Consider the following 22,984-nt stretch of genomic DNA (forward strand, 5'->3'; position numbering starts at 1 on the left):
TACTTTTGATACAATGCTGCCAAGTATGTTGGGGGGGGGGCTCTTCCTGAAGTCCACTGTCATCTCCCTAGATAAACTAGTGTTTCACACAAAAACAAAGAACAGTGACCCTCCAGATTCATATGGTGGCTGTTTAGAGGGGAGCGACCCGTAGGTTGGGAACCACTGGACTAAACTAGCAGCACCTGGAGGAGCTGCAACAGGAAAATGCTGCTGCACTAGAAGTACATTTGGCTGAGAATGCTTAGGTACCTAGGACTTTCACTTGTACACAGATTGTTTCTTTTGTTTAAGGATGTAAAGTACTACACTTGTTCATGTTGCCTGTCTTGGTCCCATTTTTAGGTGCAACTCTGGTCTAATCTGATCTGTTATTTCTTCTAGGGAAACTTGCATGATCGCTACGGCCACATTGTTGCCTTGTCAGCCAAATTCCTCTGCCTCAAAATGGAGTTTCATACAAAGGTAACATTTTTATTTGCTGTACAGTTACAGAAAGATGAAACCAAAGTTTGATGACACCAACCTCTCATCCACAGCACAAAGTGATCCCAGGCAACCTGGAGGCCAGCGATGAGGCTCTGGAGAAGGAAGCAGGAAGTGACATGACCAATGTGTACGATTTCTATGTTCGTGTTGCTGAGCATGAATATAGTATATGTCAGTAAATATGTTGCTAATGATGCTTCATATTGTAGGTTGGACATGACACAGGAGCTGCTGGATTACCTGGATGCTGGACTGAAGATGGCTGAGACCGGTAAGTCCCTCAGGAACTCCATCTGTGTTCATTCATAGCGTGACACCCTCACAAGCATCTGTTTGTAATGACCTCCCTCTGGAAGGCTGAGGCAGGTCAGATTTTATGTCTGTTATTTGTCAACACATCCTATGAACAGACCAGAGCCAACAATATGTCCACTACACAACACTTTGACTTCCCTACTGTGTCTGTGGGCCTCCAGCCCATTGGCTCCTTCTGAAGACGTTAACCTTTAAAAACTGGTCACGAACATATTTCGTTACTTGTATTTTTCTAAATCAGCTGGACACTGTCATTTTTAGCAAATGTTATTCAAACAGAAGGAAACAGAGCGTTTGTCGGGGACTATTTCCAGTGGCGGATATGTACACGGTTGGTGCTTTAGAAAAAGTATTACAGTATTAGTAACTATGATAATAAGGACTTTATTTATAGCACCTTTAATGCAGAGATGTAGCTCAAACAGTTTTATGAAACTTGGCCAAAGACGAAATAAAAACAAGAATATTTGAAAACAGGACAACAGGACCGATACAACCAACAGGAAAAGTTATATAAGGAGCAAAGATGAAATGTTAATAGCTCAGGTTGGTTTAGCCCAAATTAAATGTGAGATTTAAAAGAAAGATCTTGGTCTTTTTTAAAATTCAAAAAGCAGAAAGCAGCCTGAGTAGACTTCTTAATGAAAACACAAGGAAAGGCAGCAGAGATCTGAAAGTACTATGGTAAATATACATGTAAATAGTAAGTGAAGAGCATTTGTGGTAGCAGGACCATGTGTATGGGACTGAGGCTGAGGGCTCACACTCACAACACTTCTTCATCAGAAGACCATGAAACATCTCTAATTTGGCTCCGATGTGTTGTTCTTGACTAAAGTCCTCCGTCAGCTCGATGCCAACAAGGCCACATCTACCACTCCGGCCGGACAGTGCAGACTGACTCCGCTGATACCCCTCATACTGGACTGCAGCTTCCTCTACCACTTCTCCGTCCGGCTGATGTTCAAACTCCACAGCCGTGAGCGACCTTTGAATGTGTTCTGTTATACAGTTCAACCCTCACTGTGTTAGATCGAGCCTCATGTGAGCTGCATCTGCTCTACAGGCATCGCTCCAGATGTTCTTCTTGGACATCGTGAGCGGTTCCGTGATCTGTTTATGAGGTAAAGTATTTTGAGCTGACCGACCTCAGCAGCCAGAGGAGGAATCCTAGCGCTCGGTGCAAGATCTCTGGCTTTAGATAAATGAGCTAGAACACAAGGTTCAGAGCCAAACTTTTGTTCTTTGTCCTTAATTTTGACCTGAACAAGATAGTTTCTCTTTTCAAACTGCAGTAAAATGTTACTTTTAATAAAGTTGCAGCACAAATTATTCCTGTCGACAAACAGCTTTTCCACCTCTGTATTAGCTCTATCAGGTTGTTACTAACAGCTGTTTTCTTCTGCAGTCTGAAGCAGTTCTTCAACAGAGCCAGAGAGATGGAGTTCTTTAAGAGTATCATCCAGATCCCAGATCTCCCAGATGTAAGTGTAGCTGTAACATCTTGGGAGCTTCCACCTCTGCTTCTCTGCTTTTCCATCATGCACATGTATTTTGCTTTTTATGACCCCACAGGCTCCTCCAAACTTCCTCCGAGCTGCCGCCTTGGCTGAGTACAAAAAGCTGGTGGTGGTGATGCCCAACGAGGTGCGTCATGAAGAGGAAGAGGTGGAGCCGCAGCCAGAGTTCAGGGAAGCGCCGGAGATGTCACAGGTGTCCATGCACATGGAAAGATAAACTATTTTAATGTTTTCCACGTCTTTGTCTGTTGTCTAGACTAACTGTGTCTTCTCATGCAGTACTATTCACTCAGCCAGCTGGGAGTTCCTGAAGCTTCTCTGGAGCCAGACAGTGAGAGTCTGAGGAAGGAGCTGGAGGTGCTCAAACCAGAGCTGCAGCTCATCAAGACTGAGGTCAGTCTCTGGTGCTGGACTGGTTGGTCTAAGACAGGGCTTCTCAAAATGGTACAGTGCAGAATCAAGACAACTAGAAAGTATAATGTCACCATGGAGTCAGTGAGTCAGCTGTGAGCTATGATGTGAGCGTATATTGGTTCACACATTGGGTCAGTGGTGCCGAGTTAACCAGGTCGTGTTTGCAGCAGATGCACAGACAGCTATCGGTGCTGTACATTTCCAGTTGATAAAGGTGAAACATACAGTTGTGTTCCTCCCGTGCTCAGGCTCAAAAGTGTGTAACTGAGTTAAAGGCTCAGGTGAACCGTCTAGAAGCTGAGGTCGAGGAGCAGCGCACACACAAACAGATGGCTATGGTGGAAAACGAACACCTGCGGATGGAGGTGGACACGTTACGGTGTGCCAGCGTCGCTGGTGTCGAGGCCCAGATTGGATTCAAGGATGCAGATGGTGAATAGCCGTTTCTGTGTGCATGTCAATGAGCCATGCAACTGAAGCTGAATCGTACTGAGATGGTCTGTCCTCTTCGTCCTATTGACTCCACACAGGCAGAGCTCAGGCAGCAGAGCTACGTTTCACTCAACTCAAAGACAGACATGCCGAGCTGGTTTCCAGTCACGCTGACCTCATGAAGAAGGTAAACTGCACCGCCCATGTTGTTTCCTGCACACAGACGGATGAGAACACTGATGCCGCTCTCTTATCTGCATAATAAATAAAAAGCTACATCAAACTCTTGGCAAGAAAACAAATATGTGTAATTCTTGGTGCTGAACTATCCTTAAAGAGAGTTGTTGATGTTGTGTGTGCAGAATGCAGAAACAGTGAAGCTGCTGTCCGCTATAAAACAAGAACAGGACGATTTGCTGAAAGCCAAGAAGCACCTGGAGAGTGAGCTGGAAAATCTGCAGCACGAGAAAAGAAACACGGTGAGACCTTGTCAACCTCTGGGCTCTATCTGCTGCAGCTAAAACACCTGCTGCTGATAAACATGTCAGCCAGGCAAGAGCAGTGGCTTTGGTCTGATAGACTGAATCTGTTTCCTCTGTCGACACCTGCTGCTGATAAACATGTCACCCAGGTAAGAGCAGTGGCTTTGTGCTGATAGACTGAATCTGTTTCCTCTGTCAATCAGGTGAACCAGCAGGACCAGGAGGCTGAGCGCCTGAATAAGCAGCTACTGGAGCAAAGTGCGGAGCTGGCTCTCCTTCGCAGCACCCTGGTCAATAAAGAGATGGTAAGAATGAATGTAAAACTACACAGACTCTTAGTGGACCAGCTTTAGTTAATGAGTCTGATTTTTCAAAGGCCTTACATTGGCTTCCATATGTTCATGTCATTTTGTTCAGGAGGCGTCTCAGGTGAGCAGCAGCCTGGCAGCTCTGCAGGCGGAGCGCGATGTGCTGTTACGCTCAGCCACTGAAAAGGACACGGCACTGTCTTCACTGAGACAACAGGCACAGCAGCAGCAGAGCTCCCTGGACCTGGAGAGAGACAGGACCAACAGAGAGCTGGAGGCTCTGAGGGCTCAGCTACAGCAGCAGGTACCGAAATACCTGCCAGGGTCACGGCATCAAACACGTCTGTGTCTGCAGGGCACAGTACAGCCGGGTGGTGCTCTGGTCTGGTCCAAGGGAAACCCACTAAACTTATATGTCTAAGGTCACAGCAGTGTTGTCTTTCAGCTGTGCCACAAACATTCAGGCCTGAACTACTGTGATGTTTTATTTACCCACCTTATGGATTCACAAAGCTGGGATAGAGACCTGGTTTCACCGCCCCCCTCCCCAGAGCTGACAGATTCAGAAAGTGCCCAGCTACACACTCAGTTGAGAACGGCTCAACTTTAAAAACTTCTGTCATCTGACGCAGTAGGGAGAGCCAATTGTTGTCCCACCGACAGAAAGAAGAGATGTGAGGAGAGAGGAATCAAGGACATGTTTATGCAGACGTGCACCAACTGATTTCTGATAAAGGGGCGTCAGTCCATAACAGACTTCTGTGAAGGATGTTCTCATGTATCCTCACTCATGGCTCCTTCAGCAGCCTCCTCGCTCCTCAGAGCGAGAATAAGAGCTTTGGGACGTCCTTCAAGACAGAATTTATAGGCACAGAGGTTGTTCTGCTCCATGACTTCTGTGCTTTTGTAGCACAGATCAAAACATACGTATGTTGATACACTGACCTTCCTGTCTGACAGCTGGGCTTGTTTGCATAACACTGCTTTGTCATTTCTCCACCAGCTTTTACTAATGTCTACTGTTATGGGTGACTTTATATGTCCTTTTGTGTTTTTTTAAGTACTGCTCACTCCTTGAACATTAAGTATGAAAGCTGTTTTCATACTTTCATACATCTCTTTATGGCTGTTTTCCTTAGATTGCCATTAATGCAGAGCAGAAGCTGGAGATCGACAGGCTGAGACGAGAGCTGGACTCGACCCGAGCAGAGCTGGCCCGTGCAAACAGCGCCCTACAGAGCAAAGAAATGGTAGGATTATTTCTGGTAGCTTTACTCGCATCATCCACGAGTCTTCTCGAGGTACTACAGCCACCTGTGTTTTGTTCCTCAGAGCGGCACCCAGCTGAGCAGTACAGTAGCAGGGCTGCAGGCGGAGAGGGACGTGCTACGGCGCTTGGTGGGGGAGCATGAGGTGGAGCTGAACTCGCTCAGACAGGAGGCTCAGCTCCATCAGAGCTCCCTGGAGCAGGAGAGGCAGCGGAGCAGCATGGAGCTGGGAAGCCTACACGCCCAGCTACAGCAGAAGGTGCTGTACTCTATAACACAGATACTGTATAAATTAGATTTAGGGGGGAGTCATACACTGATTTGAATTGGAGCCAGTTTGAAGCCCAGAGTTGCAGCTTACAGTCGGCACCATCTTTCCTTGGTGGAGCCAGGACATTCCTAATAAGAAGTCTGGGCTGCTGCCTTTGCCCCGCTACCTCAGACTGAACACCAGAGAGCGGCCACGCTTCCCTCCTGCTACCTACTGAACTACAAATGTTCTGTTCCACATGGCTGTTTAGGTAGTTGGTGAACAGCGAGTCTTGTTGAAATCAAGATCTCTCTTTGCAAGAGAGCAAATGCAGCTCATTCAACCCAGACCACCACACACATGCATGGCCACACTAATTAAAACAATCAGGTTTTATTAGCAGCATTAGGTAGTAAACCTCAAGCTGTGTTGTAGCTCAGTGCAGTAGTGATGTGCACAGTACCTGGTAAATGTTAAGACACAAAGATATGTTGAGTCAACTTCACCTGAGGTAGAAAACATCAAATGCCGCCTGTGCACCAGAAACACAGTCAACTAGCTAACTAGCAGGTGAGCTGCTGCACTGTACAATGCAAACATACTTTATATACAACTAAATGCTGAGAAAAACAGAAGCTGTGAACGTCCAGGAGCTGGAGAGAGCAGCTGGCTGCCACCTGTCAATCATCAAAGTTTCTGTAAGCTCTAAAATCTGATCAATGGAGCAGTAACTTCCAAAATGATCAGTGCACTTATTAGAGGGTCTGAATTAAATGTATAACCGTGTAGTAAAGCTGAGCTATTGATGGGTTCATGTGTGTGGAAACAGGCATGTCGTGAAGAGGAGCTGACCCAGAAGCTGCAGGGGGAGCAGTTCTGCCTGCTGCAGTGTGCTGTGGTCGAGGCTGAGGGCATCATACTGGATGCTGTGGCCAAACTGGATGACCCCATACACCTCCGCTGCATCAGCTCGCCTGGTAAAAATGCTGTTAACAAATATTTTCATAAGCAGCATTAACATACAAGAAAGACTTTGGCAGCAAATTCTCACATTTAAGACTCTTGATAATCAACTATTAATTACAAGTCATTGTGAATAGACCTCATCTTAATAAACAACCCCGTGGTCTTTAGTTTGTGATTGGTATTTGCTGCCATTCTCAACACCAGTTCTCCCTTTGTTTCAGATTACTTGGTGAATCGAGCTGAAATCACTCTGGCTTCTATCGACAAAATGCAGCAGAGCCACCTGGTCTACCTGGGGAACAGGAACGGTACAGGAGGGGCTGTGTGTGTGTGTGTGTGTTCAGGTTCGATGTGTTTACCTCAGATGATACAACTATCTAATGTTGCTCTGTTTCTCCAGACGCCAGTGGTTTGTTGAGAACGGTCACACAGTTCTCGCACCTCGCCGCTGACACCATTGTCAATGGAGCGGCAACATCCCACTCTGCTCCGTCCGACCAGGCTGACCGTAGGAGGCACACAGTCACGCCGTAACAGTCAGTGATGCACACTCAGTACACTGCCCATGAACAGTAAACACCACTTCCTGTCTCTCGGTCTCCCGCAGATTTAACTGACAGCTGCCGGGACTGTGCCAATCACTGCCTTCAGTACCTGAAGGACCTGAAGTTTCAGGCCAGTTTACAGAGAGCAGACCCATCTGCGATACGCTACACTGTCCAACGCATCCTCTCGCTGGGACAGGTGGGACACGGCTCAGAGACAACCTGAGCAGGAATAGTGTTCACCATGTTTCAAACCAGCACAGGCACCGACTCACTGCTCCCTCTGAGAACCTGCTGCTCTAGCTCTGACCTTTAACTGTGTGACTCTTGTCCAGGGTTTGTGTCCAAAGGGACAGGATGTGCTGAAAGAGGAGCTGGGAGACATGGTGGATAAAGAGATGATCGCTACGTCTACTGCCATTGAAGACGCTGTGCTGCGTATGGACGTAAGGACGCACACATCTTGGCGGGTAAACCTAGACACACCTGCGTCTGGTGATGGTTAACATTTCTGTGTCAATGTCCGTCTCACAGGAGATTCTGAATCAGGCAAAGAGAGGCTCTACTGGTGTGAAGCTGGAGGTCAACCAGAGGTGAGAGGAATTCTTTCTTATTCTAAAATGCTCATTTTCTTCCCTGCGATCTGTGTCATGTTGTTCTGCTTCATCACAGTATCCTGGGCTCCTGTTCAGACCTGATGAAGGTGAGAAGTCTGTCCACTGCTTTCCATTCATTTACTATGAGCTGGTGATTCCTTTTCCCTTCATTCATTCTGCTCTGCTCTCTCGTCTCCAGGCCGTTCACATGCTGGTGACAGCTGCTACCGACTTACAGAAAGACATCGTGGAAGGAGGCAGGGTGAGTGACACGTTCAGGCTGAACTGAGCTACACTTAAAAAGTCAAGCTGGGAGTTTAAAAAGCAAAGAGCCTAGCAGCTCTCTAGGGATCATAGCCGATCAGAAAGGAGGATTTCATTTGGATTGTACTGGTGTGTTGCAGCTCAGTCATACAAATACACTGACTGGGATGAAACAACAGGTTATGGACTAAAAACCAAACTGGATAAGAAATTCTGCTGCCAATTGACAAACTTCACTGGACAACTGCCATAATACGGAGCCTTCAGTACAAAAGTGTGTGTCCATGGAAAGTGCCTATGAAAAACACCAGCGTTAGTTTTATTCTTTCTGAGAACAACACTGGTGTGACAGGCGCTCAGGAGATCAGGCAGCAATTTTTGCAAAAGTTGAATGTAATTACTAATTTTTAATTGGCCAGTCCATTCATCGGCTTCCTGTCCAGCTCACACTATAAAACTGAAAATTATTGCTGTAACAATAAAGATATATAATAATATAAATTCATGGGAGGCCTTGTTGTCCAAACTGGTTTCCGTCATTCTTTGACCAGAATGACCATGACACAGGCACAAACAGGTAAAACTGTGTTCTTTGTGGATTTAGCAAGTCAGAAATGTAATTTAACACTGCGTTAACAAGGAGCAGTTTTAGCAAGTCAGAAATTTAACACTGCGTTAACAAGGAGCAGAAATCACAGACAAGTAGTCATACATTTGTTGTTGCTTTTCCTGAAGGGAGCAGCGACTGTTACTGAATTTTATGCCAAAAACTCTCGCTGGACAGAAGGACTCATCTCTGCCTCTAAGGCTGTGGGCTGGGGCGCCACACAGCTGCTGTACGTATCCAAACATGCCTACATGAGATACCGGTACTGAAAGTCAGACCTGTACACAGTGTCACATGTGTTCATCTTTTTGCTCTCAGAGACTCAGCTGACCGGGTTGTGGGTGAACAAGGTACGTACGAGGAGCTCATTGCCTGTTCCCACGAGATCGCTGCAAGCACCGCCCAGCTAGTCGCTGCCTCAAAGGTACAAAATGAAGTAAAACATCCTCCTGTTGGGTTGCAAACAAAGTCTAAACATCATAAAGGACTAGTGGTCCTGGTAGTGTCTGTACATTTGTTCAAGCAGCATGCACCCACGAAGCATGGCGGTGACGTGATGCACATTTAGTACTAAAACTATACTTTAGCTTTTCTCTTTTATGCTGTTTTATGCCTTTGCTGGCTGTTTCAGATGCAAACACTATTTACTCCACTTCAATCATAATTGCTGTTAATTTTATATAAGATATTGTGAATCCGTACTAAAAAGCTGCATGTAGTTGGTCACATTTTAGATATCTGAGCTGTCCACAGGTCCTCCTATGTCACCATTACAGTTTGTCCACCAGAGCTCTGACACCTTCATGTCCCTATTAGTCCGCATCATCAAATCTCTTTATGTTACATGCTTTTGTACAAAAACAATCTGTATCTGCTGATAAATGGTACGTTTTCTCCCAGATAACACAATTACATCAACCTGCTGGGTGATAGTGTCAACACTGAGCTCTGTGGGTTTGTCACAGTAACAAGGGCCCTGTTTCTAAAAACATCCCTGTTTAATATCTTTAAATATACATTTTCAGTGCTGCAAGTGCCACAGAAAAAATCCTGTCACCTCGATCGTAGTTTAGTGAAGACAGAAATCTCAGAGGTGGATGTAAAAAACCTGGGAAAGTAAAATTGAAACAGTCAGAACAAACAGCACCACAGAAGATCATACACAGTGGGTCTTGGTGAAAATATTGAAACAATCAGAACAAACAGCACCACAGAAGGTCATACACAGTGGGTCTTGGTGAAAATAACTCAGTGCATTCATTTAGATTACTGCAAGTGCTGGTGCGTTCATTTTCAGGTGAAGGCGGACCGCAATAACAAGAAGCTGCACACGCTGCAGCAGGCCTCCAGCCACGTCAACAACATGGCTGCCGGTTTTCGCCACCGGAGCTGCTAAACGCTCCACTGTGTTCACCTGCTGGTCTCTGACTGGCTCTGTCTGCAGACATTGGCTGTTTAGAGTGTTTTCTCTGAAAACAGCTGCTTCCTGCTGCAGCTGGAGATGACAGCAGAGCAGAAACACTACAGCTGGGGGCTTTAAAACAGTGAGCTAAAAAACACTATGTAGGCTGAGGGGGACTGCAGTCAGCTGAGAGTTCTGTGAAGGTTCATCACTATGAGTAACACCTGTACATTAACTTCATCCATCGCTAATATAACAACATAGATCAATGCAGCTTTAACTCTCTGATTTGATGCTGTTATTACAGTTGTTAATAGAACAACATAGATTAATGCAGCTTTAACTCTGATTTGATGCTGTTATTACAGTTGTGATGGACTTCTCTGGCATGTCTCTGATCAAGCTGAAAAAAGAGGAAATGGAGACTCAGGTGAGTTGGTTATGTCCCGACATCTACCATCTTGTTTTGCATGTAGACCAGTGACTGTCAGAAGGTTCTTCTGCAGCCGACAGAGGGCACATGAAGACACTGTAGAGTCGGTCAGCTGTAACACCTGAACGCTATGAGCTCTGGCTGAAAATGTGTGAGAAGTAGTTAGCAAGGAGCAGAGCACTGATGAAACAACATTTCATTTTGGATGGAAACATACATGAGATTCATCTTCTGTTGCCGATTTTCTCGACATTTGTTGAAACTGGAAGCCCACTAACGGGTGTTCTGCTCTGTGAATGTCTCAGGTAAAGGTGCTGCAGCTGGAGACCCAGCTGGAACAGGAGCGAGTCCATCTAGGGGAGCTGAGGAAGAGGCACTACGAGCTTGGTGTCTCTGGGGCCGACAGTGAAGCAACAGACGAAGATGACAGCTTCCCACCGCCGCCGCCACCTGTCCTGCTCGACTCCACACCAGTACCTCTGTCCTTTTCACAAATGGAGCCTTATCAAAACACTCCGAGCTTTGCACAGACCAACCCGTTCGCTCCAACTCAAACGCAGTCCTTCTCGCTGCCTCAGTCCTACACACCCACAAACATCTACACACCTGCTCAGAGCTACACCCCATCCCAGCCCTACATCCCTGCTCAGCTTCTCCCACAGACGCAGCATTACACACCAAGCGCAGCCCAGAGTTACCTAAAACCTCAGACGTACTCACCATCACAGCCCTCATCACACGCATCAGGCCCGGCCCAGCCTCAGCCACTCCAGACAGCCCCACAGAGCAACACAGAGCCCATAAAACACGCCTCCAAGAAATCCAATATCTTTACCAAATCTGGGAACTTGATGAAGAAGGCGGTAAGTGCTGCCTGTCACCTGCATCTGCTTCATAGTGATCACATAACGTATGCTTGACAAGAACACGCATGAGTCTGTTTCTGTTCCAATTACAGTTCAAACGAGGTGAAACTGGAACAGGGGAATCCTGAAGTGGGACTGAACAGAAGACAGTGATTTTACTTCCACAGCTGATTGAAACCCCCAAGTTAAAATATTTAATTTTATATCGGACTCTAATACATGTGACACATACTGTTGCTTTGTATGTGTTTTGTCTTTTAATGAAATCACAACATTATAATGCATTTCCATCTGGTATTTGTAATCACACTGAAGCTCCTGTTCTCTCACAAACTGGTGTGGAAAAACCAAAGTAAAGGTTGAATCCCTGCAGACTGTCAACAGTGTTTTCTCATGCACATTTGTCCCAGACTGACATGTTGTATTTCTGATCAAGTCCAAGCTGAGTGTGTGTGGGAATTCAACCTTTCCTTGTGCATGTTTTCATCTTCCTGTGCACCAGTGTGCAGCAGACAACACTGCTTGATCATGTACACAGAAGAAACCAATTAAAAACCATCAATTCATCTGACTGCAGCAGTACTTTGTGTTTTTTCCTCAGATTTTTCAAATATGTTATGGTACTACCATTAAGCGGCTCAGATGAGGCCCAGAGGTTGCTGTCTGGGGTGTTGAATGACAGAACAAGTGGAGCTCTCTGCATCAGCTCAGATGAGGCCCAGAAGTTGCTCTCTGGGTGTTGAATGACAGAATAAGTATCCCTGTTGTGACAGAACAAGTGGAGCTCTCTGCATCCTGTAATAAATTCTCAGTGACCTCATCTGTCTGTTATTTCTGTCAGCCACAAAACAAACTGCAGGCTCACCACCATGGAAGTGGCCACTTTAGATTCCCACAGGGACCGGAGGGGTCAAGTTAGGAAAAATAACAAAAATACCGGAATTAGAAAACACCACCTTCAAAATAAAAACAAAGGACACCACACTTCAGAGACTAAAACGTCTCTAAATACTAACAAAACCCGGGTCAAACGACTGGATAAAAGGTTGGAAGCCAGTAGTTTGAAATTTTGTACCAATAAATTTTTTTTCTTTAGTCTATATTATTTTTAAAATTAAAATCTTGTTCTGTCAAGTAACGCTGTCTAAACGCAATAGAGTAAAAATAAAAAATAGCATTTGCCCTGGAAATGTAGTGGAATAAAAGTAGCATAAATAGAAGTAAACACGTAGTATGTAATTACTGTGCTCAAATACAGTTCGTACAGTTTGTACAGCCGTCTTCCATACACAGGGATACTAAATCTGAGTATGGACACTTTTCATACTTCAGCCCAAAGAGGACAAGATTTAATCTCACTGTTGTGATTACTGAGGAGAAGATGAATGCAGTGACTATTTCTATAATTTCATATTACAATAATGAGAAATGGGACTCATCTCCAAACACAAAGCTACAGTACTACCTATCAGTACTACTTGTAGTATTATAAATTACCGATTATAAAAATAACTATAAAGGTACAATATCTGCTTCTGTAAAGTAAAGTACAATTAAAATACAAACTTCCTTTCCACCACTGGCAACACGCTCCTCCTGGTTGTATTTTGAAACGTGTAGCCGGAAGTGTGGCGTTTTATTTTGAAGTGATTGACGACAGTAAAGCCGCACACAGTCGTCACTAATGGAAAAGCGATAGTTGGAGTGTTTTTATAATTGTCTGTGTATTTTTCGGAGGCTTTAAAGCCAGAGTGTAACTTAGCCGAGTTCTTCCAAGCGGAGGAAGTTTGCGGTGGCCGAGGAAACAGGACAGGAAACCAGGGAAACATGGAGGACCCCGGCTCGGCCCTGGAGAAGAATGTGGCCGACCTCACGGTGATGGACGTGTATGACATCGCCGCGGTGGTGGGCCAGGAGTTTGAGCGGATCATAGACCAGTACGGCTGCGAGGCTCTGTCCAGGCTCATGCCCAAAGTGGTGCGGGTGCTGGAGATCCTGGAGGTGATGGTGAGCCGCAGCTGCATCAGCCCGGAGACCGAGGAGCTGCGACTGGAGCTGGACAGGCTGCGGCTGGAGAGGCTGGACCGGCTGGAGAAGGAGAAGAGGCACAGGAAGGTCGGACACTTTTAGCCAGTCTCTAGTTTTACCTGACTCCTGGCATTGACATGCTGCTAGGGAAATAATGGAAATAATAAACAAATAAACAAATAAACAAATAAACAAACAAACAAACACACCGACTTGACCAGGACGCAGAGGCGATTACTGTGATGTAAGAAGTAATATTTCTTTTAAGCAATACATCGTCTACAATGTCCAAGTATAAATACGTCCTGCAGGTAAAATGTTAGGTAGCAGTACCACACAGTAATAGTACTGTTAAAGTACCACTACCACACAGTAATAGTACTGTGTTAAAGTACCACTACCACACAGTAATAGTACTGTTAAAGTACCACTACCACACAGTAATAGCACTGTTAAAGTACCAGTAATACACAGTAATAGTACTGTGTTAAAGTACCACTACCACACAGTAATAATACTGTTAAAGTACCACTACCACACAGTAATAATACTGTGTTAAAGTACCAGTACTACACAGTAATAGTACTGTGTTAAAGTACCACTACCACACAGTAATAGTACTGTTAAAGTACCACTACCACTACCACACAGTAATAATACTTTGTTAAAGTACCACTACCACACAGTAATAATACTGTTAAAGTACCACTACCACACAGTAATAATACTTTGTTAAAGTACCACTACCACACAGTAATAATACTGTTAAAGTACCACTACTACACAGTAATAGTACTGTGTTAAAGTACCACTACCACACAGTAATAGTACTGTTAAAGTACCACTACCACACAGTAATAGTACTGTTAAAGTACCACTACCACACAGTAATAGTACTGTTAAAGTACCAGTAATACACAGTAATAGTACTGTTAAAGTACCACTACCACACAGTAATAATACTGTGTTAAAGTACTACTACCACACAGTAATAGTACTGTGTTAAAGTACGACTACCACACAGTAATAGTACCCTCCAGTGAAATGTAGTACGATATGGAAACACACTGGTGAATGTGCTGAGAGCAGACTCTAGTTTAGACAGTTTGGATTAGGTCAACGAGGTGTCATAGGTCATAGAAGACTGCTAGACTGTGATCAGCCTGACAGCGTCTCGTGTCCGTGACTGGGTCCCTGGTTGACTGATTAACTGTGTCTCATGACAGTGATGAAGTGGAGGTTTCTGAGTCAGAGGCCTTTATGATCCTGCCTCATTTTCACATGGAAAACATTACATCTACAGCAGAAACACTGGGACAGAGTTTGTGTGTTTCTCCCATGTTCTTATGCATTTCTACATCCATGGGCGCACTGCCAACAGGAGCTGACCACAGCTACACCAGTGTGCCAGATGGTTAGTGTTTGGACAGAAGCATCAACATTATTGTCAAGTATTACAAGTATGAGTAACAAGGCTTTTTTTACTGCTCCAGCTGCTTGGAATAGTTTGCAGAAGGAAATCACAGCAACATCTTGGAGGCCAACATGTGGCCATGTTAACATGGATGTGGACAATAATGTGTAACAATGCATGTGCTGTGTTGTGTGTGTACAGGAGCTGGAGCTGGTGGAGGATGTGTGGAGAGGAGAAGCTCAGGATCTGCTCTCCCAGATCGCTCAGCTGCAGGAGGAAAACAAAACCCTCCTCACCAACATGTCTGTCAAAGACCCCCTGAGTGAGGAAGACCTGCAGAGGCATGAGGGTGAGGATGTGTGCATGTACACACACAGACCAATGTTCACTTTTAGATGGTAAAAACCTAAAACGTGTTGTTTTTTGGTGAGAAACCTGGAACTTGTATAAATCTCCACAGCTTTTTTGTAACAGGGTTTCATGTGGACGTATAATTATAATTATAATTATATAACAGCCAGTTTAGCCTAGCTTAGCATACAGACTGGAGACGGGGGAAACGACTAGCCTGGCTCTGTCCAGCACAAACAAAGCCACTCCTAGCAGCACCTCTCCACAGAGCGTCACATTGATCACATGACAGTGAGTCACAAAACATTTTCTAGGGCCAGACTGAGATGTCTCCTCCTGCCTGTGTCCTGTGTGGTAAAGCTGTAGACAAACCACATTTCCTCTGGGCCACTAATAATAAAGTCTGCAGTGGTTTAATGGCTCCTGACCACCAGCTGTGGCACCAACAATTGCATGATAGTCATCAGTGGAAACTTGCATTCATTTGCATTTTCTTTTGAAGATTTTCTGTAAATTCTATTTCCATTTACACTATATGTGGATGGAAGCTTGTCTGTTTACACTGACCCCATCTCACATTCCCGCCTCTGTGTTATGCACAGAGATACACAAAGGAAGCCTTCTCTATGTTTGACGGCGAGCCAGCCTCGTCCCCGCATCAGAGACTTTTGGTGGTTTCACACAGAGGCCACAGTCACCCTGGCACGCTGTGGACAGACCAGCCTCAGTGAACACTACACCTGCTCCACACACACAGATCAGGGTTCCCTCAGTGCAACTCTGCCCAGTGACAGAGTATAAAGAATGTAAACAAAACTGACTTTACCCTCTTGTTTTGTGTCATCTCCTCTCGCTGTGGTTCCCAGGTACGACAGAGAGAGAGAGGCAGGTGATGAAGAAGCTTAAAGAAGTGGTGGACAAACAGAGGGACGAGATTCGAGCCAAGGACCGTGAGCTCACACTGAAAAACGAGGACGTAGAAGCAGTAAGGCCACATCGACTCAGCTCTGATGTTTTCTACTGCACGAGGAAGCTGTGCATGCATGTCACATGTCACATCCCTGAGCTGGTTCAAGGTCGGCTCTTATTATACAGACTACTGTGGAAAACTGGTAGTTTAACAGATATAGTTTCCTTCTACATGTATGTTGTCCCGTTCACTGTAATGTCACCTCTGCTGATTCACTAACGTGTTACATGCTGCTGGAGATGTGTTTAGAGCAGTTACAAGCTCTGATTCTTACAAGTTTGATGAATAATAGAAGTCTCAATACTTTGAACTGAAATTTATTCAGAAAATTTCACCTAATGCAGAAAAGAAGAGGAGGAACAGGATTAAATAGTTGACTGTAAAACACACAGTGGAGACAGGATGGATTCCTACTGTTCACCCCTTCACCTCCGTCTCTGTCTGTGTAGCTCCAGCAGCAGCAGTCTCGCCTTATGAAGATCAACCACGACCTGCGTCATAAGATCTCTGTGGTGGAGGCTCAGGGGAAAGCACTGATTGAACAGAAGGTGGAACTGGAGGCCAGCGCTCAGGCCCGGGGGCAGGAAGTCAGCGCCCTTCGGCAGGAAGTTGCACGATTAAGGGAGCGACTGCAGGGAGAGAAACCTGTCCAGAGCCTGGAGGAACCCCCACCTCAGCCCCCCTCACCTGCAGAGGTAACACAAGCCTGTTAAAAGTAGTCTGAATTTCACATTGAATTAGTTTTTCAGGTTTAAATTGTATAAGAAGCCCCAGGAAGTACCTGGTAGAGCCGATGTTTGTTTTCGCGCTGAGAGTTAGATGAGAAGAGCGATACCACTCTCATGTCTGATAAGTATGAATTTACAGGCAGGATTCAGTTAGCTTAGCATAAACACTGGAAGCAGGGACAACAATCAAAACAGTTTCTAAGACGGTAAGTGCAGTTTTAAAGGTGCTGGAGTTTGTATCTTCGGACAGAGCCAGGCTGGCCGTTTCCTTCTGTTTCCAGTCGTCATGCTAGTCTAACCGTCTCATGGCACTGGCTTCATACTCACATACAGCATATGAAAGTTGAACCTGTCTTTTTGTCAGACTCTCAGCAACACAGCAATGTCAAACTATTCTTGTAAGTTAGACGGACCGAAGTCTTAGGTACAACTGCAGCTACACAGGCAGGTCATAGGAGTTCCAAACAGCTGTATGAACACTTGGTATGTGCGATTTCAAAGCCTTATGATGACCAGTCAGACTGTGTCCAAGTTGGAGATAATTAGAATAGATTAGATGCATAAATGACTAAAACTACCCAACATCTGTAAATCCAACATCTGACAGTAAAAGGCGCAGTGAACAAATAAGTAACTGTCTTTTACTCCACCAGCGTGGTAAAGCTGCTTCAGTGGTGGTGGGGGCTGAGGGCTGGTCAGATAGACCTGAGCCCTCTAAGCCGATGTCGGGTGGGTCTGACCCGGCCCCGTGGCCCCTGCCCGAGGATGAGGCTGAGGACGAGGCAGCGTTGCTCTGGGTAATGCAGCCGTGCTTGTTAGAAACCAGAGTGGTGTGGTTGTCCTGCCTCTAACAGCGAACCTGCATTCCCCTCAGATGAACAACCTCATAGGTAGACGCTGCAGACTAACACTGGTTTGGCCCATGAGAGGTGTGGACACAGCTCTGCACAGGTGTGTGAGAACTAACAGAGCCAGCGGGATCTGACACTGCTCAGCCAACTGGGCAAGACTCTCTGGACGGCCGCACTGATTCTAAAGATAGATCGCTCTGACAGCTCAGCCTCTAACAGCACAGGAAGTTGTCCTGTCATGTGCCTTGATCCTGAAACACTGACAGTAGAAACAGTCGTTTGAAGTCCAACAGAAATGACACTGCAGGAGTTTCTGTCTGCTCCAAACTGTATCTGCTCTGTTCAGAGGAACATCAGAAGCTAAAGGAGAAAAACATGTTTTGGATTCACGATGATGCCCCCAGCCCCCGGCCGGTGTTGTGTCGCAGGCTGAGCAGACGCACACAGCTGTACTCAGGTTTCTTTTTATTCACAATCATGAACACATCTTGTTCTGCACCTTGCTGAACAAACCACCAAACAAATGTTCACTGGGAAAAATGACCTGCTAATGATAAATATCTGATTAATTCTGCTTGAGTCTCTGCGTTTGGAGTTTGGTGCCACTTCCTGTCTGTACTCCCAGTTATCTCTGCTTACCGACTCCTTTCAGCCACATTATAGCTGTGTTAAGTTGCAAACCAAACATTTCCTACTGTTGCTGCTTCACATTAAACCCAGCAGGATGCTTTTATTGTGAAGAAATGCAATGTATCAAAGATAAACCCCCTTACACTGATGTCCAGTGAGGGTGGACGACCTGACACTCCCCTCCAACTTGAAGCCCAAGGCCTTCGTCTTCTGTTTAATAATATAAAATGCAATAAACAAAAGAACAACACCGACGTTAGTTTTGACTTGACGTGATTTCAGTTGGACTTAAACATGTATAGAACAGATGTTAACAGTCATTCTGGTCTGTAGTTTTACTCAGTGCATGCGCGACCTCCATCAGCTGCATGTGGTTCTCCGGGGGTTTAACTGAGGGTCAGTGTCTCAGGTGGGCTGAGTAAAAAACACAGGTGGTTCAAAGGGAGGAGGGAAGGCTGAACTAAGCACCTGTATTGGAACAAGGGCCCTGTCTGACTTAGACGTTTGCCACCAGGAGGCGATGTGCGATGAGGACATGCCTGCTGTGTTCCAATATTTCACCCAGGTATCCTCACCTCCTTCCTGCCCTGCTTCCTTCTTTCCGGTTTTGTTTCTTGGGTGTGATGCATTTCTCTCTCTGGCAGGAGGCCTTGTGCGAGGAGGAGACGGGGGGCCTGGACCCAAGGGACCCCAACCGGCCCCGGTTCACCCTGCAGGAGCTGAGGGACGTCCTCCACGAGAGGAATGAGCTCAAGGCCAAGGTGTTCCTGCTGCAGGAGGAGCTGGCCTACTACAAAAGGTACTGGAACACACAATGGTGGCAGCGCTACCAAAACACAAGAGATCGTCTTTTAAAACCATTTCTTTCTGTAGTGAACTGAATAAACTTTAATAAGCTCTTTAATTAAAGAGGAGTCTCTCTTTTACCTTTAGGCCAGATGGCTAACAATCATCAGAAGATATGAGGTTCAGAAAACCAGTGTTTTTCTTATTCTTCAGTTTGATCAGTAGAGCAGCCGGCGTCGACGGTGACTTCAGGAAGTATTCAAACCCTTTCACCTTCTGCACACTTAGTGTTGTTGATAAAACTGCCATTTTTACTCCTCAGTCTACACTCAAAAACACATAATGACAAAGTGAAAACATGCTTTTCACTTCCCATCCCATCTGATGGAACCTGACACGATCTTCCAGGAAGAATGGGACAAACGGCTCAAATCCAGGTGTGCACAGCTGGGAGAGACTCACCCAGAGGCCGAGGCTGTCACTGCTGCCAAAGGGGCCTCTACTGAATCCAGGCTCTGAACACTTCTGTGAACGAGAGATGTTTTTGAAAAAAATCCTAAAAACAAGTTTTCATTACGGGTTAATATGTGTAGACTGATGGAAGAGTTCTGTTCATTTAAAACCGATCACAAAGTGTGCAAGAAGTCACAGGGTGTGGATACTTTAAGACCATTTTTATTCCTCACTGTAGTTCTTGGGAGTTTTGATGAAGGCAGGCCCATGACTTCATTGTTCCATCACACTTGCAAAGTGCTGTCTTGTATTTATTAAATACATTAGCATGCTGTCCGTGAAGTGAACTTGTTGCTGCTCTCGCTCTGTGCAGTGATGAAACCGAAGATGAGGCCGTTACCTCCGTTCCTTCTCCCTCCCCTGAGCTGAGGAATCGCTCGCGCTCTGCAGTCCAGCCAGAGTCTGGGATCAAACGCCTGTATGTTCACACGTCTGCAAAGACACTCAGACACATCTGCCCGTGACAACACTCACTGCTTAAAACACACTGACTGAAGGCAGAAGACTGCTCTGCATGTGCTGAGTGAAGGCTGATTTAAATGGCCTCCGTTTCAGGCTGGTCACTTTAGCTTCGTCTCCTGTTTACTGTCGTCTGATAACAGTACACACTCGATATGTACAATATAGATAGTCACACTTTGACAGACTACTGAGGTGGATGTTGTAGACAATGACTTCACATTGTACAGCTTAGAGGACGCTCCAAAGGCAAACACAGCCATCACTCTGTACAGCGTCTGAAGAAAGGAGGAGTCCACGTGACTGGAAGCAACACCTCTAAAGGTGGAGCTATGTTTTGTGGGGTTTTAGTACAAACTGCTGCAGATTCTATGGACACTACATTTTTGTTTCACAGTGGAAACACGTATGTGAGTAAGCATAAGGTGAATTCCAGCACTGTGCATGAGCAGCATGGGTGCACGTTAGCTTGTTTGACTTTGTCTTCCTGCACTATCAGACACATTCATTTCTCTTTGTGCTTTAGGACACACATGCACACTTTGCGAGTGAAGGGCAAAATGTCTTCACTTTGTTCTTCTGTCTGCTCTAGTCAACTGACACGTCTTCTAAATTTACATGAGGTCAAACACACCCTGTCTCCCCATTTGTCCCCCTCCCCCATCTCCATGTGTCTCCTCCTGTCTCTCTGTGTGTAACAGGATCTTCACAGCCATTATGCCGATGGTGGCAGCTGGTCTGATCCCAGATGACCCCACTTTACAGCCAATCAGACGTCTCATTGCGCTTGTATGACTCTATATTTTGTTGGCTTCGAAGTGCATGTGCTGGCTTTCTGGGCCTAGTGTCCACCTTTGTAGCATTCTGATTGGCTGATTGTGGGGCTGTCTTATCATCATCCAATGGGATGACTGCGGATCATAAAATCAGCCAGTCAGAATCGACTGTAGTGTGTCTTGTGTTCCCTCACTGACCACAGTAACTGCTTGTCCTCCTCTGCGCCCGCACTCTGAACTCACAGTCACAGACAACAGCACTGACATAAACGCTACAGTCCTTCTCCGCTGTTTTCACTGACCTACCAGGCTATTGTGGTTTGTTTGCCAAACACAGTACACAACAGTTTGATGCATTTATTTTTTAGGGTAGTGTAGTCTGCATCTAACACTGCTTTACATATGACCATCACTCCCTGTACACACTACATGTGAGGCCCTGTAAAGGACACATTCAGGACCTCACCTGTCCTCTCTCCTCTCAGGTTTAGTTTCTTCTCACGTGACAAACAGCGAACGCCACAGCGGAGCGGCCAGTTTGACGGCGGCCTTGGCTCATATCCAGGGAAGGATGACGTGTACACAGAACAAGCCCAGGAGGCGTTACAGCACATCTAGACAACCTCCCAGACTCTCAACACTCCATATCCATCACTCGAGGCTCACGAAGCATCGACCGCACACCAAACCACCACTATTGACTCACACCGCAACTGAAAGCTCACGTGCATGAGGTGGGAAGATGGACACAAAGAAGCGTGAACAGATCACCTCGAATGAAGCTCCAGAAGAGAAATTCCTCCAAAACTTTTATTCAAACACAAAAGAACTGTATCTCTATAAGTGATGCCACATGCAACCTGAAAATACTTTGAAGGTTTGTACAGGATCAGATGACAGTGATCTGCAGAGGGTCAACTCAAGTCGTAGGATGGAAAGTGGGAAGTTGTTTAGTGACGTGTTGCTGAAAGTAAAGAGTGGGCGACACGCGGAGGTTGGGACTCAGAAGTGTGTGGTCTCAAACTACACAACTTAATCAGGTGAAGAGAATGAAGTTGAGCTTTAAAGCTACTGAATGAAGGGTGAAAGCTTCCTGTTATGATCAAACATGCACTTTCTGAGCTTTGACATTTCTTCACCAAATGAGCAACACTTCTGTGTCCCATTCATTTATTTGAAACGTCTGCTCCTGTGGACGTGGGCAGCTCGGCGGTCCGACACCAGCACGTTGCCGTTTCAAACTCAGAGCTCAGCGCCTGTGTTAAACGCTGTGCACTGCAAAGATAAACACAGATGCACTTTTTATAACATACTGTATGTCATACAACATGCAGTGGGTATGGAAGCCCATTACTGCCAAGGGAAAAAAATACATTTACATTACGTTGTGATAAAAACAAAAAAGGTCAAAATGATGAGCTGCTAAATAAAGTTTTTGACTTACAATGTTGATTTGATAAATCAGCATCGCTTTTAGTATTTTGTCATGACACAAAGTCAGAAACTATTAAAAAGGTGTATGACCATAAGGTGTTTTAAAGAAAAACTGAACCAAAGTTCTTGTGGATTCACCACAAGCCTCCTGTCATTGTCAGATATCTAATGTTCAGCACACAATGGAGAAAAGCCCCAGCAACATGCACAAATATCTACCGAACTGGTGTGTGGCCTCGAATACAAACGCGGTTTCAGATCCGTGTTGTCAAACTGCACAGCTGGAGAAAAACTATTACTATGTGCATAGTGTCAAATGAGTTCCATCACGTCATGTTTAAATCAGTAAGAGCAGCAGAAAGGCTCCGTCCTAAAGTGGTGAGGACAGTGTTGGTGAAGCCGTGTCCCCTCCAGGGTTTCAACATGCTAACAGACAGTCGCTGCCTGTGTGTTCACAGCCTAACAATGAGACACAGCAGGTGGCTGTGGTGTGACTGAGCAGCTTTTCATAGTGTTGGCACCGTTATCTCCATTCATACTCATCCAGTGAGGTGGAATAAATAAAATAACGAGGACTATAATGAAGGTAAAAACAGCAGCTCCACATTTCACATCAAACAGGTCAAAGGGATCTGGACAATTTACACATGAAGAATTTAAAGATCGGAAGGAAAAGGCAGTAAAAAAAAAAAAACACGATGCTCGCTGTGGTTCTTCAGCTCATCATCATGTCTTCTCCATTTACAGTGGACATTTAACATATCATCAGATCAGTGCTTTATTAAATAAACTGGCTTTTATTCAGATGGTTTACTCAATAATAAAACCTCTAATGTTTGACACGTCTGTGTGTTTTTATGCCACTTACAGCTGGAGTTTACATCCAA

The 22,984-nt window shown here is 45.4% G+C and overlaps 3 protein-coding genes across 7 annotated transcripts in view; all 3 read left to right on the forward strand.

Moving 5' to 3' along the window:
* Positions 1 to 9,852, forward strand: part of LOC109953054 (huntingtin-interacting protein 1-related protein-like) — an 11,851-nt gene extending 1,999 nt beyond the window's left edge. The window contains exons 5-29 of the mRNA XM_020588422.1: positions 385 to 465; positions 540 to 616; positions 699 to 760; positions 1,643 to 1,783; positions 1,871 to 1,928; positions 2,313 to 2,517; positions 2,604 to 2,717; positions 2,987 to 3,170; positions 3,269 to 3,357; positions 3,533 to 3,649; positions 3,856 to 3,957; positions 4,070 to 4,264; positions 5,100 to 5,210; positions 5,293 to 5,487; positions 6,308 to 6,455; positions 6,666 to 6,752; positions 6,845 to 6,952; positions 7,052 to 7,188; positions 7,325 to 7,435; positions 7,524 to 7,582; positions 7,662 to 7,692; positions 7,785 to 7,847; positions 8,585 to 8,685; positions 8,775 to 8,880; positions 9,754 to 9,852. Coding sequence (XP_020444078.1) covers positions 385 to 465; positions 540 to 616; positions 699 to 760; positions 1,643 to 1,783; positions 1,871 to 1,928; positions 2,313 to 2,517; positions 2,604 to 2,717; positions 2,987 to 3,170; positions 3,269 to 3,357; positions 3,533 to 3,649; positions 3,856 to 3,957; positions 4,070 to 4,264; positions 5,100 to 5,210; positions 5,293 to 5,487; positions 6,308 to 6,455; positions 6,666 to 6,752; positions 6,845 to 6,952; positions 7,052 to 7,188; positions 7,325 to 7,435; positions 7,524 to 7,582; positions 7,662 to 7,692; positions 7,785 to 7,847; positions 8,585 to 8,685; positions 8,775 to 8,880; positions 9,754 to 9,852 — 2,781 coding nt within the window. The remainder of the gene's footprint in view (positions 1 to 384; positions 466 to 539; positions 617 to 698; positions 761 to 1,642; positions 1,784 to 1,870; positions 1,929 to 2,312; positions 2,518 to 2,603; positions 2,718 to 2,986; positions 3,171 to 3,268; positions 3,358 to 3,532; positions 3,650 to 3,855; positions 3,958 to 4,069; positions 4,265 to 5,099; positions 5,211 to 5,292; positions 5,488 to 6,307; positions 6,456 to 6,665; positions 6,753 to 6,844; positions 6,953 to 7,051; positions 7,189 to 7,324; positions 7,436 to 7,523; positions 7,583 to 7,661; positions 7,693 to 7,784; positions 7,848 to 8,584; positions 8,686 to 8,774; positions 8,881 to 9,753) is intronic.
* A 335-nt stretch (positions 9,853 to 10,187) lies between these two features.
* On the forward strand, positions 10,188 to 11,827 carry LOC109953055 (putative uncharacterized protein DDB_G0290521). Of its 2 annotated transcripts, XM_020588425.1 has the most exons (3): positions 10,188 to 10,288; positions 10,597 to 11,154; positions 11,250 to 11,827. In XM_020588425.1, exons 1-3 carry the CDS (start codon positions 10,232 to 10,234, stop codon positions 11,283 to 11,285), a joined length of 651 nt encoding a protein of 216 aa, XP_020444081.1. In that variant the 5' UTR covers positions 10,188 to 10,231; the 3' UTR covers positions 11,286 to 11,827. The 2 variants fall into 2 exon arrangements, with proteins under 2 accessions (XP_020444081.1, XP_020444080.1); XM_020588424.1 differs by lacking the exon at positions 11,250 to 11,827 and having other exon boundaries at positions 10,597 to 11,235.
* Positions 11,828 to 12,823: 996 nt separating this feature from the next.
* LOC109953050 (RILP-like protein 1) lies at positions 12,824 to 22,791 on the forward strand. 4 transcript variants are annotated; one of them, XM_020588414.1, is made up of 8 exons: positions 12,824 to 13,272; positions 14,801 to 14,948; positions 15,817 to 15,935; positions 16,370 to 16,615; positions 18,774 to 18,928; positions 19,742 to 19,846; positions 20,589 to 20,676; positions 21,149 to 21,242. In XM_020588414.1, the coding sequence occupies exons 1-8, from the start codon at positions 12,985 to 12,987 to the stop codon at positions 21,152 to 21,154; spliced, it is 1,155 nt and encodes a 384-aa protein (XP_020444070.1). In that variant the 5' UTR covers positions 12,824 to 12,984; the 3' UTR covers positions 21,155 to 21,242. The 4 variants fall into 4 exon arrangements, with proteins under 4 accessions (XP_020444070.1, XP_020444069.1, XP_020444071.1 ...); XM_020588413.1 differs by lacking the exon at positions 20,589 to 20,676 and having other exon boundaries at positions 21,149 to 22,791; XM_020588415.1 differs by lacking the exon at positions 21,149 to 21,242 and having other exon boundaries at positions 20,589 to 20,682.
* The last annotated feature ends 193 nt before the right edge of the window (positions 22,792 to 22,984 follow it).

Source organism: Monopterus albus, unplaced genomic scaffold, assembly GCF_001952655.1.
Source record: "Monopterus albus unplaced genomic scaffold, M_albus_1.0 scaffold538.1, whole genome shotgun sequence".
NCBI lineage: Eukaryota > Metazoa > Chordata > Actinopteri > Synbranchiformes > Synbranchidae > Monopterus > Monopterus albus.